Below are 16,409 nucleotides of genomic sequence, written 5' to 3' on the forward strand. Positions count from 1 at the left end.
TAAAGTTGATAGCTTTCTAAGTTTGAGACCTGGAGGGGTCCAGATCTGAAGTTGCAACTCCAAATCATGGCTAATACCCAAAATGGCTCACACCTATATGCTAAAAATGGCCCTAAACCCAAATATGAAGAGATCTAACAAAAGATAAGCCAAGGTAACGACTTGTTACCTTCAAAATGATGCCAAGATAAAGTAGAGTAAGATCCATAAGCTCCTCTTTGCTCCAAGCTTCTTATACTTCTCACCTTCTTTACAAAATGCACCAAAATTACTCTTTAAGCCTCACAAACACTCAAGAACAAGGTTAATAACAATTAGGGTTTCTTATGGCCATCAAGAGGTGGTAAAGGACTGGAGGTATGGACTTAAGGTCCTTTAAATAGGGTGCAAATCCTAAAAATTAAGGTTTCATCCTCCAGCTCCTACTCGTCGAGTTGGGGTCCTCTGACTCATCGAGTAGATCCATTAATCCACGTGGGCCAACCCGCCTCTAGACGACGAGTTGGGGCAACCAACGCGTCGATTAGGTCTATAAACATGTACAAAATGCTTTTAAACTTATACATGGGAGTCAGGGTGTTACAATCAAATTTTTGGTTAAAATGTTTCCCACAATTTACGACGGTGCAAAACACTTCCACATACAGTTTATTGCTCACCTCCTAAACCTTATCGTGAAGGTTGGGTTAAAATATCATAACTATCATGTGGAATGTGTACAAAAGGCGTTGAAGTATATTAGAGGTTCAACACAAAGGATTAAGAAGTTTAAAAAGGCCATCAAAGATGTGGGGTTGGAAACAAAGAAATTTTTTTGTTGCGACTCTCCAACCCGACGGAACTTGAAATTTGAGCTGTTGAAAATTCCCTACGAGTTATGGGAAGCGTTTGTTGAATTCGTCATCAAAGGTATTACTTTTACTTTCAGCATGTTTTTTATTGTGTCCCGGTTTTTCAAATAGCATAATAACTCACTCATATGAAGTTGGAATCACTTGATTTTTTTTCAACATATAGCTTATTTTTTATGCTTCACTTTAGACTTTTAAAAATCAGATTTTGGTTAAATATTGACTTAGATATAAGCCTAGAAAGATAGCATATGAATACAACATTTTTTCTTTTTCAACACATTTTATTATTGTGTTCTAGTTTTTAAAATAGCATAACTCACTCATATGAAATCGGAATCACTTGATTTTATTTCAACATATAGCTTAGTGTTATACTTCAGTTTAGACTTTTAAAAATTATATTTTGGTTAAATATTGACTTAGATACAAGCCTGGAAAGACAACATATCAATGCAACATTTTTCTGTTTCAGCACATTTTATTATTGTGTCCCAGTTTTTAAAATAGAATAACTCACTCATATGAAGTCAGAATCGTTTGATTTTTTTTCAACTTGTAGCTTAGTGCTTATACTTCACTTTAGATGTTTAAAACCCATATTTTGGTTAAATATTAAATTAGATACAGGCCTAGAAAGACAACATATCAGTGCAACATTTTTTTCAGTTTTTTATATATGAAAGTTTAATTGGTTTTTACTTTTGAACTTTGATAGAAAAATCATATGAGAAGGATCTACAAAGAGTACTGGATCGTTTGGACTTCGAGTTGATAAAAGAGATGGTGGATGTTCTTGAAAAGATTAAGAAAAAAATGGAGAACGTTTCGGCTTAAAGTCCATCGATTAATCCAAGAAAATCTTAGATATGACCCTATATCTAAAAAAATGGTCAACCAAAGTCAAATTTGTTGATTTGATACCCGACATGAAGGAAAAATACGACAATATTGGGGCGACTACGCAAAGATGAGTGATTATGTTTACTTTTCGATTTTGTTAGATCCTACAATGAAGTCTCAATTATTTGTGTATACTTTTAAAGAAAACTTGGTGTATGACATAACTATTGTTTAGACAAACATAGTGTGCATTCTTAGAGCATGGCATGACTATTATTTTGATTCAAGTATAAAGTTGAGTATTTGAAATATTGTACAATGAATAATGAGTAATCAATATGGTGTTTAAATAAAAGATGTTCTATTTACTCTCAAAGGTGCTTGGGGCCATATTGGATTAGTATTATTCTTGTGTTTCACTTTGCATGTTTTGACTTCCCGAATAACTGGGTTATTCAAATTCTCCACACTCGGTCATATGTTGGAAGTAGGTATGAATCAAGACTATCATGATGTTGGCTTGTAAATGTCTAAGGTGTTGGACATAGCAAGAGTTGCTACCACATTCATGAGTGCTCATAAGTTCTAAGTATTGGATTAAACCCACACTCATTTCAATCACTTCGTGGATTTTATCACGAGTGATCATGAGACGATAATATCTTATATTCTTCAAACATAAAGATATAATTTGTTGACTATGAGTTGATCATACATTGATTGCATGAAAACGCTTCAGTAACTTGATGTTATAAAACGTGCATTTGTGTATGATTCAACAAATGGTTAGTATAAACATATGAGTCGAATTTTATCCATTCCTTTTACCCTTGGAGGGATAAAAGCGAAATGTGTAGGCCATGATTTAGTGATGACACCCCTAAGTGCTTGGCCAAGCCTGGACTGGTTTGATTTGTTCAATTAATCAGTCGTCATAAATCGGTAAACAACAAATGGACAAAGAGAATGATTATAATCCATGTCTTAGTCCATATGATATCTAGAATGGAGGAATATATGATCCATTGTCTAATTGACACGCCATTTGACTAGGTCAGAGTTCGGCAACGGTTTTAAGAGCTATGATTGCTAGTCGGGATCTTGGAGACATGCTTAAATAATAATTTTAGACTTATCCAAGTGGGAGACTATTGGATTATATGTCTAAGCCCATAACTATTATTGGTATGTACTCAACCCGAGAATAGCTTGATCCATTTGGGTTGCACTTCACCGAAACAATTTGTATGGATAGTCTTTTGAGAATAGTATGTCTATGGATTATTAATATATTATAAGTTGTAATATATTAAAATGAGATCATATTATCTAATTAGTATTGATCTAGAATTAATTTGAAATTAATTTAGTGATCAAAAGGTAACTAATTAAATATGGACTCTTATATTTATATAGAGTGGGCCAATACTTATTTAGAATGGGTTAGGCTTGCATGGAAAGTCCATGGATTGTCCATGGATCCTTAACCCATGGATCTTATGGAAATGAAAGGTCATGGGTATTAGGGTTTACATGAATGTAACCCTAATCCACCACACTATATAAAGGGGTCCTTGGCACATGAAATGGCACTAGTGTGTGAGTAAACAAGAGTGGGCCAATTTCTAGTGTGCTTACTATTCTCTCAAATTTCCAAGGTGTTTTTGGTGATTTGTGATTTCACTTGAGGCGTCCACACTATTGGGGCTAAGCTCTTAAAGTTCAAGACTTCAAGCTTCAATAAAAAGTATGTTATCTAACTAGGCTTTTATAGTATAATTGCTTCATATTATGCTAGTTAGGATGAAACCTTCGAATACTGAATATTTGCATTTATAATGGAGAAAACATTGATCCAAGGTTTATCGGGTTGCATGTACACCATAGGAGTGTTAGAATGCTCGAAACCCATCAATTATTACCTTAATTTCTAAATTATGATCTTATTGTATATTGATTAATGTGGGGAGTTCCGGTATCGGCAGCTTGAGTGTGCGTTTTGTCTATCTTCAAGTTGAGGTGAGTAAGTTGTACTATAATGTATAGGATGCTAGTTGTCTTTGTGACTCTTGCATTACATGTTGGACGCGACCCATTAGTATGTTGTGATAGGCCTATTCGTATGATGGGATTGACTTATTTTTATGTTGGGTTGGGCCCATTTGTATCTTGGGCGGGGCCTGTATGCATGATGGGTGCAGCCTGTTACGATGGGCAGGGGCTGATGTTATGTATGATATGTAGCACTATGGGTAACTCACTAAGCTTTGTGCTTATGGTTTTGTGGTTTAACATTTTCAGGTACTTCTAGTTCGAAAGAAAAGGGTCTGGCTTCACTGCACATCATATTCCTTTATGAATTTTCGCATTGATGACTTTTGTTATACTCCGATATTTGAGATACACTTTTATTATGTTTGGTATAAAAACAAATGATGTATGATGTATGGATTTTATGGTTAGAAATACAAAAAAAATTATCTGGATTTGGGATGCTACAACATAGTCATAATAATCCAAGTAATATTACTATAAATAACAATGTCATTTTGGGTTACACGCAATAACAAAATAAAGCAGATCTGAAAATATTTTTAGTTGAGGGGACTTATTTTGTTAATTAATTATCAATTTAATTAACTAATAGTAAATTAAGGAATATGGAATATTCCACAATGAATTGAATTTCATAGATAATTATAATTATGTTTGGTAATTAACTCTTGGATTTCAAATCTCCTCCCTATAAATAGAGGAATTCAAATTCAATTTTAATGTATGAGAGAAATATCTCTTAGTCTCAAAAGCTTGGAGTTGTCAAAAACCCTAAGAAATCCCGAATTACAGTTCCTACGTCGTGGCAGATTGTTTACCAAGTCGTGGTCGACCACCGAATCAAGATTTCGGTCTTGTTTGAAGCCTGGATTTCAAGGATTGCTTAGATCCGCTTGTTTTTTGTTTCTTGGGTGTGATTTCAGAAAATGAACTCTATGTTGGGTTCTCTAGTCCATTCAATTGGTTTGTAAAAAGAAGAAACATACAAAGAAATCAAATGTACCATTCTATTCTATTGTGTTTTATATGTTGCATGGATAGTTGAGTTAGATCTTGTGTTTTGAGTCTTAGATCACAATTGTTAGTTGTTTCCACTACCTAATGGTTGATCTTTGATAGACTTAAAACCCATCTATTTCAAGATCCCATAGTTCACAATTATTCTAGATCTATCTACTCATATCTAAACTGATATACAATGTTCCAATAATGTTCCTTACTAGTATGAAATGTCCTAGAGAATTCTTGGATATTCCAAGGGCTTCCAGATTATTCTTGCATCCTTTATCTTCCTCTTGATTGTTCTAGGTCGTGTCATCTTTCTCTACAAACTTCTATAAGACTAATATCGCCTTTCCTCTATGAGCCCCCCTTTTAACCCAGTTATAAGATAATCGAGTGGAATGGAGTTTGTCTTCTCGGTCAACATGGTTACGAGATAATTGGCCCATGACACTCTCACACCGCTAAATTGTCGCATATCCTCATGTTGTAGAAGGAGAACTTTTGTCCTTTCGAAATTTCCTATCTTTTAATACCGAGTACAACTACACACTGCAATACTGGATCTCAATCCTTATACTTCGAAATTTGAATCCTAGGCATGTGACCACCCCTAACCTTTCCAAGGAGGTGAAGCATCATCGGTTGGTCACCTTTTACTTCACAATAACCCATCTGCTACTCCATACTTCTACAACCCCACAAAAACGCATAACTACACCTGGTACAATGTAAAAAGTACTACTTTTATTAAAAGATCCTGATAGATTTACACGGAAATTCTCGATAGATTAGAAAAATGAGACATCCTACCAATTTATATGGTCCTTTCTCATTTTCACTGGAAGATTCTAGATCCCATAGTATCTCAACTATTCTATATTTGTTTACTAAGATAAGTTATATACAATGCTTCCATAATGCTCCTTGATACTTTATAATGTTCTAGAGAATTCTTGGACGTGCCAAGGTCTCTCGAAGTACGTACTCGTCTATTGTCCTCTAAATTGTTCTAGGCCACTCCATCTTGGTCCAAGGACTTCTATCATACTCTAGTGTCTTCCAAGGAGTTGTAGTGTGTTTATAATTTCTCAACAGTTTCCCAAGTATTCTTGATTGCTCCAACATTCTCTAAAGGGTTCTGGATTCTTCTCGAAACTTGTTTGTGACACAGTGGTCTTGAAAAAGGTCAAATAAGGTAAATATGTAATATAAATGCATTTTAACATTGCTTGATATTTAATATTTATTAGTATATAATAAATTGTATAACAAAGAATCTATAATTTTTAATGATATTTGAATAAATATAAACCCCCACTGAATCTATTAATTTATAGAATAGCATATAAAATATGTCATTAAAACATAATAAAACATAACGCAGTATTTAAAAAAAAAATCTTAATTAATAAAATTGTTTGCCAATAAATATCATTTAATTTATTTCATGAAATGTGGGTATCATAATTAGGATTTCCTTTAAATAAGGAACCAACTACACATATGGATACCACATAGGGATGAGCATCGGAACCGGGTACTCGTTTTTGGAACTGGAACTGCCTCGGAACTGCCGGTTCTGGAACTGGAACTGCTTTAAGCGGTTCTGGTTCCAATTCTCATTTTTTCGAAACCGCTACCCGCTGGATACCCGCCGAAACCGATATATATATATATATATATATATATATATATATATATATATATATATATATATATATATATATATATATATATATATAGTATTTCATATAAATATGTGTGTTAGTTAAACCGGTTTAGAATATATTGGTCTAATTTTGTCTCTCTTTGGTCCGAATTAATTCGATTTGGATCGAACTAAGTTGCGGTTTTATCGACAAAGGTTAACAAAGTTAATATAACCGGGTTACCCGCTCCCGGAACGGGAACCGCCGGTTCCGGGACTGGTTCCTAAAATTTAACAACCGCCTAGAGCGGTTCCGGATCCGGTTCTAACTTTCTAGGAACCACCGGTTCCGGTTCTCGCCAAATGAGGCGGGTACCCGCCTATGCTCATCCCTAATACCACATGGATCTCGGGGCATTGCTTATTATTTTTGCCAAAATACCTTCTTTTTTTTTTTTTTTTTTTTTTTTTTTTTTTTTTTTTTGACTTCTCGGTTAACAAGTGGTCGTTTTTTTTAATTAATATCTCTGACAAAAATATGATTTTTGGTATGTAGTTGGGATAAGAATTGCATTTTGGTGGTATTATAACATCATGTTAGTGATTTTTTTTTTCTATTGATGTTGCGGTTGAAGTTGGACTGACATAATAATCCTTACAGGCTACAAATAAAATATATAAAACTCACTACATATTATTGAGTAAATTCGAGCACGAAATGTGTGAATTAATGTTTACATACATATGATATAATAGAATATGAAAAATGTGGACAATGAGTTGCATATCGTAAAGTAAAAGAATTAAATTAAAAGTAGTATGCTATGAAGATAGCAGCCGCTAAACAAATTAGTGTCGAAAGATCGTGAATTGCAGAGCTAGAAGCTCCATTGCTGCCACCGTTTCCAGATGCAGTTGGGCTCAACCCTTCTTCTCCAGCTGGCCCTGGACTAGCTGTTTAATTCATAATCATTAATGATATATATATGCTTTCATATAGTTTGTGGACTGTGGTATTATAGAAGGAAACATAATGTTGTTTAATGTTTATAAAGCTAAATCATAATGATGGTGTTATCTAAATTTAGAAGTAATTATCCTTGAAACCAGTTACCTGTTGTTGATCTAGGTGCTTCACTTGCTGAGCTAGGTGTTGGAGCTGCTACTGGAGAAGCTGTGAAATATCAAAGAAAAAGAGAAAATGTACATTAAGAGATTTGAACCCATGATTTATGAGTGTGTCAAAAAAAAACCATAAGACCCTATTTTTTTAAATGATTTATGAAGTTTGGAGTTATTCAATGTATCCGTACATGTAGACAAGATAACCCAGCAACTTTAATGTATTTCGGTGAATCAGTTAATGTGAAAGAGAAAGAAAGTTACTGGTATTGTGAATTAAAAAGTGATATGAATTAAATAATCAATGATATATGTAGTTTGGCCTATCTCCTTAATTTTTGTCCTTTTTATACATGTAAATACATAATTAATGTATTAACTATGCTTAACTATGACTAAATGTAGCAATCTAATCTTTTTAAAGAAAGCGATTTAGAAGATCATCAAAAGATTCAACACATTTTTCTAAATCTTGTGATATGACCAATTAGATATAAGATTAGTCAACTCGAGTATGGAAAGACGAAAGACTAACATTCCAGTTGTCAACTCTAGTTGCTAAAATAGAGTACTTACGTTTTCGACATTGATTTCGAAACCGATAAACTAATTAATTAGTAACGTTTTGAATTTTTTTTACATAAAAAGAAGCAAACAAATGGTAGAGAGATAATATTAACCTGAAGGACATGCGTTAATAGAAGGAACTTCTAATTTACAAGCATTAGGAAGCAAGAGAGCCCGATTGATATCTACTCCATAATCTTTAGCAGTACTTCCACCGACCAGTTGACACAAGCATATAGGGTTGCTTTCTAGCAACCCTGCAACCTCCGGACAACATGCTTTGTCGGGATTAGTCAAATTACTTCCAATTTGAACAAAACTCAAACAATCTGAAACGTTAAACAATGCGGTCATGCAATCAGGTCCTGGTGCCATCGCCATTGGTGCACCAGGCAACATCATCGGAGCTCCGACTGGTGACTGTGCTTTGAAACATGGAAGCCCGGCGAAAATCAGTCCCACCAACATGGCAACGGCCATAATGATGGTGTTTGATTTGATCACCATGGCCGGAAAACGGTGGTGGTAGTGTCGTGGAAGTAAGATAGGAGATAAGGGTGGTGGTGGTGGTGGTGGTGGTGATGGTGGATGGGAAGTTAATGTGTGAAAGAGTAAAGAAATGGTATTGAAGTGTTGATGTATATAATAGAGTAGTGATGGTAGTTAGATAGCATTGAGTGAGAAAGGTGGATAGATATGGCCTAATTTCAGCCTGTCCATATTAAATTCCACTTTCATCTCCAACCTACCTATGCTTCTTTATTTGGTTTTTATTTTCCAAAACATTTATGATAGTAGACTTCAACCTTTATTAGGCGGTTGTCAGCTTCAAAAAAGCTTGCATTTTCTATTTCTCTATTTTTAACAAAGTTAAATACATATTTGATAAACTCTATGAGTGAAACTTATGATTCATGGTCACTTTGAATCGGTTTGTATTCAGCGCATTTGATACAGTCTCTGAACGATCTCTGAAAAAATAAAAAACATATGATCTATCAGAATTCAACGTGATTCAGTCACTGAACGACCTCTAAACATAAACAAAATAAAGTAAAAATTAAAACAAAACATGTTAAGAAACCTTACATTCTATTTAACCATTACAATGTCGGAATTATCAACACTAAATTATTCGGTTTTATCAAGAACCACAAATAAAATATCAATCCATATGTAATGTTATGTTCAATATTCGTATGCATTACACATTATGGTCCCATAGGCATCCGATAATAGGCCATTGCAAAAGTCGGTGATATTTTTCTAGACCAAGTAAACGGTTGAAAGTATCCAAAAGGCATATAGCTAGCTTTTATGTCAACTCGTTTAGAAAAAGCAACTTGTTTTTGGTGCAACTCTCTACACCAATATGTGGCCATCAATAGTGGAATTTCGTTTGTGAATCCCTTTATGTCAAACTTTTTTTAAAATATTCTCGCTTTCTCACGTAGATACATACTCATGAGATATATATATATATATATATATATATATATATATATATATATATATATATATATATATATATATATATATATATATATATATATATATATATATATATATATATATATATATTGTAATTTTATGTCTAACTTGTACATAATCATAATGTTCTTGTTTTTTTTTCTAGTTAATTATTCTTAATAACTTTTCATTACGAACAAACTTGAATACGATCTCATTTTGGTTAAGATTTTTCAATCTTGATCTAATCTTATAATCACCATCTTACAAAATGTAAAATAGTCTTAGTTAAAATTTTGATACCATGATATTGATAACCTTACATTAAACCATATGCTTGGTACAATATTCCTAAAAAGTTAATTTCATATTGACTCTGATAATTCTAGACTGAAAAATAAAAGTACATTGTTCTCCCTATTGTCTATTTAATGCGCCTTCATCAAATAATCTGACAAGCAAGTGAGCAACTATTGCACAACTCAATAAGTTCAATTCCTTGTCACATGTATAGCCATGTGCCCATGTCATTGGACATAACCGGAGTCTAACGATTAGACATGACTAATCGGGCTTCAATTTATCATATCTCTATATATTAATTAATAAATTATAATACATATGTTGATACACAAACAGAAAAAAATAAATAAATAAATAAATAAATAAAAATCATCTCCTTAGATATAAATATTAGATCCTTTAAGAAAAATTAAATAATACAACATTACTAACAGATAGATATACTTTTCCGAATACAACTTGAACGATTTACGTTTGAGATTTATACGATCTTGTCGTTATCCAAAATTTGATATGTTAGAAATTTATCAGAAAGATCGAGGATCAGTCACAACCAACAACAAAAGATAATATTTCTCTTTCCCACTTTCAACTAGACGGTGCATTGTAACAAAATTTATTTTACATCAATTTTTGTTTATGTAATTTAGGATTATATAAACTAAAATTAAAATTGAATTTTCATTTATATCGGGATCAACTTTTCATTCATTTTTACTAAGATAAAGTCATTACCGACTTATTTTCGTAGTTTGTTATGAAATACAACAATTAAAGGTATACGGATCCAATTCTGGTCAGGTTATCTAAATGAATCGAGTCAAAACTTATTTGTCTGGTCTCCTCCTATGTATATGGGACCCATCTCCTACCGGAACGCCGTTGTGGAAACTTCTAAAATATTTTCAGACCTCGTCTATGGATTCGACATACTAGGTTAGTGTATGATTTCTTACTACAGTTTTGAGAAGGAATTACTATATTTTTTGTCTGGAATGCAAAGAACGGTTACGGAATTCTTATAACAACTGTGGAATGTTTTGTATTAGAAGGTTAGGATACGATTTTTTTCATATTTCTGTTGTTAAAATCTTCAGTAGGCCTCATGACAACATGTGCATAATGTAAACACCCTTACGTAACACGGTAACTTTATTTGGAACATTACCTTTGATGAACTCATTTTCAGATTAGTAGAATATTACGAATTGCTTGTTGTAATCAAAGAAATGACGGAAACAAGGGTTGTATTTGTGTATTTGTGAAAAATCCTGGAAACAAGGGTTAGATTATTGTAAGATCCTCATCTCAGGCTAGAATTTTTGCCCCTTTTTTTGGTATAAGTTTGATAATTTAGTTATAAATAAATAATAAAACAAACTAATTTATAATAACAACTAATTAGAATTAAGGATTACAAAAAGGTATATATATATATATATATATATATATATATATATATATATATATATATATATATATATATATATATATATATATATATATGGGAAAAGTGAATATACCCTTAAGGGTATATAAGCTTAGGTACCCAAACTTACTATACTACGTCGTTTTGTATCATATATATATATATATATATATATATATATATATATATATATATATATATATATATATATATATATATATATATTGTAATTATCCAATGTTCTTATAATTCATCTTCTAACTTGATTCACTTCGAAGATTTTTATAAATTTAACATTTATAGTCCTCTTACATAATTTTCATTTTCAACTATAATATATATAGCCTAGTAGTGTTCGACAAAAATATGTGATGTAAGAGGAAGATAGTAGTGAAATTTTGGAAATACTGAAAGTAAATTCAGTTAGTGGTTGAAGTTTAAGAAGATTATAATGAATATATCAAAACTACATAGTTTCGATTATTGGATTAAATTTCTCAAAAGAATAAAAAAATACAATTTCCATAAATTATTTGCTATGTTCCTAATTAAACACAACTACTGATAAGTGATAACATCAAAACACGTCTTCCATGATACGCTTGATGATCGGCTGCAAATCACGTCTTCCTTGATCAATCCAATAATCGGCTGCTTATCACAAAAAAAAAAAAAAGAGTTTCCGAATTCAAAGAAATCGATTGCAAAAAAACGATTTCAAAAAAAAAAAAGAAATCTCCATTCAAAGAAAAACCGACTTCACAGAAACCGATTTCAAAAAAAAAAAAAAAAAAAAAAAAAAAAAAAAAAAAAAAAAAAAAAAAAAAAAAAACAAACAGTCTAGTAATTTCGAATTTCACCATTAACGAGTTTATTCAAATTGGAATTCAATTCAGCGAGTTCTTAGAAATCACAACTCATAACGAATTGGGTTTGATTAGATCTTTAAAAACTACAAATCGCAGCATCCCCTGTTTTTTCTTCCAGACCACTTCCAAGTAAGTCATTGATCTCGTGTTTTATGGCCTATGTTATGTGTATATGATTACTAAATATCAGCAACATGAACTAATTGTGAAGTTTCAAAGTTTGGATCTTTTATTTCAATTGGAATCGGTTGTAAATTATTTTAATGAATGATTTTTTTAGAAGAATTCTTTGAACTTTGGATGAGCTCTTTTACAACAGCATTACATCTGATGAGAACGTATTACTTTCCCAATCTATTTAACTTTTGTAGTTCTTTATTCTTAGTTTTCATTTGTACTTAAAATTGAAATTTGGCTGCCATTATGTGATTTAAACGGAAGTATGATGCTACAAAAACTACAAATATCCCATGTTTTGGTTAAGAATACTTCCAAGTAGTTTTTCTAAAACTAACATTGATATGATTATTAAAGTTTTTTAGAATTTAATATTCGAGATTATTGTTACAGTGTTCTTTATTATTTAATGAATCTTTTTTGTTCATGAATTTTAAAAGTGACATTGTTGTTTTTAGACATTGCCATTGCTTGTTATTATGTTTTTTTTTATGTATAATGTTTCCATTATATTCAATATAAAACAATTTTGTGTTAATCTTTTATTTCGAAATATGCATCGTTGTCTACTGCTGGTGATAATGAGTGAAGCCGAAGCAAGTAATCAAGCTATAGAACCATATATAACCGAAGATATTTACGCAAATGATTACATGGAAGCAACATATGACCATGAAAAAATAAACAGTATCGGTGTGAACATTGAATTTGATGAAGATGATATTAATGATGAAACGATATTGGGAAAGATTTTTGATACAACCGATGATGCCTATACATTTTATAATGATTATTCATTTTTGCATGGCTTTGGTATACGTAGAGATGACACAATTAAAAATCCTAAAACAAATGAGCCTTTTCGGAAGATATATGTATGCAACAAAGAAGGTTTTAAACGGATGGACAAAAATGATTCAAGTGAAAATGAGAAAAAACGTCGTAGAGATGTGAGAACCGGATGTCAAGCAAAGATTCGAATAACAAGACAGGAGGATGGGAAATGGTTGGTGGACTCCTTTAATGACATACACAATCACGACTTGACCATGACACCTACGAAGGTTATGAAGCATCGATCGCATAGTAATTTCCACCGTTCAATAGAAGGTAAATCGCTTATGGTGCAATTTGGTGAAGCAAGGTTGAGACCTTCTCAGATTAAAAAGGCTGTTAACACAATGAAAACCTCAAATGTAGTTGATGTAACTTCAAAGCAATGTGCTGATGTCTTATTTGAGCATCGAAAACAACATAGAGGAAAGGATTTCTATGGACTTATAAAACATTTTCAAGATAAAACATTAGTTGACAGTGACCAGTATTTTGTCGTGGATTTGTCTGATGATGGGTATCCTAGAAATATCTTTTGGGCTGATGGTAGATCAAGAGATGCCTATACAAAATTCAGAGATGTTGTTATGTTTGATGTCACTTATATGACTAACAAATTCAAGATGCCTTTTGCTCCCTTTACTGGAGTGAATCATCATGGACAGTCTATATTTTTTGGTGGAGCATTGCTTGAAAACGAAAAGGAAGAGACATTTGAATGGTTATTTGAACATTTCCTCAAATGTATGTTTGACAAGTATCCGCAGGCAATTATTACTAATCAAGACAAAGCAATGGGAAATGCAATAAAAAAGGTGTTTCCGAATACTCGACATCGTTTTTGTTCATGGCATATCATGAAACATAAAATTGAGCACCTTAGATCATATGTTTCCCGTTACAGTGATTTTCAAGAAACACACAAACAATGGGTAAATAGTGACACCATTGAACAATTTGAAGCAACATGGGAGGTTATGAGTACTAAGTATGAACTGGAAAGCAACTATTGGATTAGTGACATGTATAACCAACGTATACATTGGGCTAAACCCTTCTTGAATGATACTTTCTTTGCTGGTATGACAACAACCGGACGAAGTGAGAGTATCAATTCATTTTTTGATGGATTTGTTAATTCGAGGACCCTGTTGAATGAATTTGTTGTACAATACGACAAAGCAATTGAGTCTCGAAGGGCCGCCGAAGAAGATGAAGACTTCAAGACTATGAACTCGAGGCCGTTTCTTTCTTCAGTGCATCCAATCGAAGCAAAAGCAGGTCAATGTTATACTAGAAAGATGTTTGATACTTTCAAAAAAGAATGGACTGAAGCTATTACCAATTTGACTCATGAGACTATAGGAAAAACTACAGTGGAAAGCACATATCGAGTTGGGCAATTGGATGTTGATAAAAAATATTGGCGCATTGTTACCTTTCGTTCTTTCGATCATGTCAACGTCACATGTTCCTGTGCGAAGTATGAGACAAATGGGATTTTATGTAAACATAGCCTATATGTGATGAAGAAGAAGCATGTTAAGGAACTCCCGAGTCACTATATTTTACCACGATAGACCCTTAATGCTAGGTACAAACTAGGTAGTGCTAGTATCGGACTCGGAGAAATGAATACTGAAAATGAAGTTAGTGCCTACACACTATGGTGTGTCCGTTCAAATTTTACAAAACTAATTGAACAAGCTAGAGACTCCCCTTTAGAGATACAAAAAGTCAATACGCTATTGATAAGTCTTTTAGATGATCAAACAAATCGAAAGAAATCTATGTCTTTAGAGAATGCATCTCAAGGTTCTTGTATGGGAGTTTCGCAAATAGATATGATGCCACAGTTATTTGTCCGCGATCCTGTTAGTCCAACTACTACAAAAGGGCGTCCTAAACTTGCAAGTAGAATCAAGTCTTCTTTAGAAGCCCCCAAAAAACAAACATGCTCTTACTATCAAGGATTAGATCATTATGCTACTAGTTGTTTAAAAAGAAAGGTAATTATAATAATAATTTACTATTCATGATTCAGAACTCTAATAATCACATTAACAATTTTTTATGTTTTTCATGTATCAGGCGGATGAATCGTTGCAAGAAACATAATGATGAGATGTGTTGTTTCTGTGAGCAAAAGAAAAACTAGATGCTTCATGACATTTTTTGGGTTAACTTCACCTTTTTCATGTTTTAGACATAAACGGTGTATGGATAATTTAGAAGTTTTTTAACAATTCTAATATTTTAGAATGAAATTTGTTGATTGTTTATCATGGTATTTTATGAAAAAACAAAATTATGAAGGTATTTTGTGAAAAAACGAAATTATGAGGGTATTTTGTGAGAAAACAGAAGTACGATAGTATTTTATGAAAAAAAAAATTATGAGGGTATTTTGTGAGAAAACGAAATTATGTGGGTATTTTGTGAAAAAAGCAAAAGTATGATGGTATTTTATGAAAAAAAGAACAAAATTATGAGGGTATTTTGTGAAAAAATAGAAGAACGATGATATTTTGTGAAAAAAAACAAAATTATGAGGGTATTTTGTGAAAAAACAAAATTATGAGGGTATTTTGTGAAAAAAACAGAATTATGATGGTATTTTGTGAAAAAAAAACAAAATTATAAGGTTATTTTGTGAAAACACGAAATTATGAGGGTATTTTGTGAAAAAAAAACAGAATTACTATGGTATTTTATGAAAAAAAAAAAAAAAAAATTATGAGGGTATTTTGTGAAAAAATGAAATTATGAGGGTATTTTGTGAAAAAACAAAACTTATCTGCAGTTACAGGGTAAGAAAAAAAGTATGTTATCATTTTGGTTAGTGTTGTGTTATCTACACATAAGTTTGATGTTTTTTTAACATCGTTGGACGATTTTGCCCTTGTCCCAAATATGGTAATCCTCAAGACCTCAGAGTGAATTAATTATCTTTAACTGAAAGGTGGTAAAATTAAAGATTTTGACTTTAAAATCACCCAATTCTTTTTCCATATTGAGAATCAAATACGAATATTCTACAAATTCAACACAATATTTTCATAGTTTTAGCAAAAAAAAAAAAAAAAACAAGGTTCAATTGAGCTATTACAAGTAATCTTTCATTTTATTCATATTCAACATTATAGAGCTTGAAGTCAAAACATAGGGCCTGTTTCTTTTTCTTCTTTAAGATAAAGTGTTTTATGCATAAAATCTTTCGGTTGAGACTGAATACA

General features: G+C 32.1%; 1 protein-coding gene and 1 pseudogene across 1 annotated transcript; one reads left to right on the forward strand and one right to left on the reverse strand.

Moving 5' to 3' along the window:
• Positions 1 to 7,076: 7,076 nt before the first annotated feature.
• Positions 7,077 to 8,839, reverse strand: LOC145017474 (non-specific lipid transfer protein GPI-anchored 2-like). The gene is made up of 3 exons (XM_078975503.1): positions 8,205 to 8,839; positions 7,517 to 7,576; positions 7,077 to 7,356 (listed from the first exon to the last, which is right to left on the reverse strand). Exons 1-3 carry the CDS (start codon positions 8,596 to 8,598, stop codon positions 7,211 to 7,213), a joined length of 600 nt encoding a protein of 199 aa, XP_078831629.1. The 5' UTR covers positions 8,599 to 8,839; the 3' UTR covers positions 7,077 to 7,210.
• A 4,081-nt stretch (positions 8,840 to 12,920) lies between these two features.
• Positions 12,921 to 15,291, forward strand: LOC145016070 (protein FAR1-RELATED SEQUENCE 5-like; annotated as a pseudogene).
• The last annotated feature ends 1,118 nt before the right edge of the window (positions 15,292 to 16,409 follow it).

The sequence above is a fragment of the Lactuca saligna genome, chromosome 9 (genome assembly GCF_052625555.1).
Source record: "Lactuca saligna cultivar CGN05327 chromosome 9, ASM5262555v1, whole genome shotgun sequence".
Taxonomy (NCBI): Eukaryota; Viridiplantae; Streptophyta; class Magnoliopsida; order Asterales; family Asteraceae; genus Lactuca; species Lactuca saligna.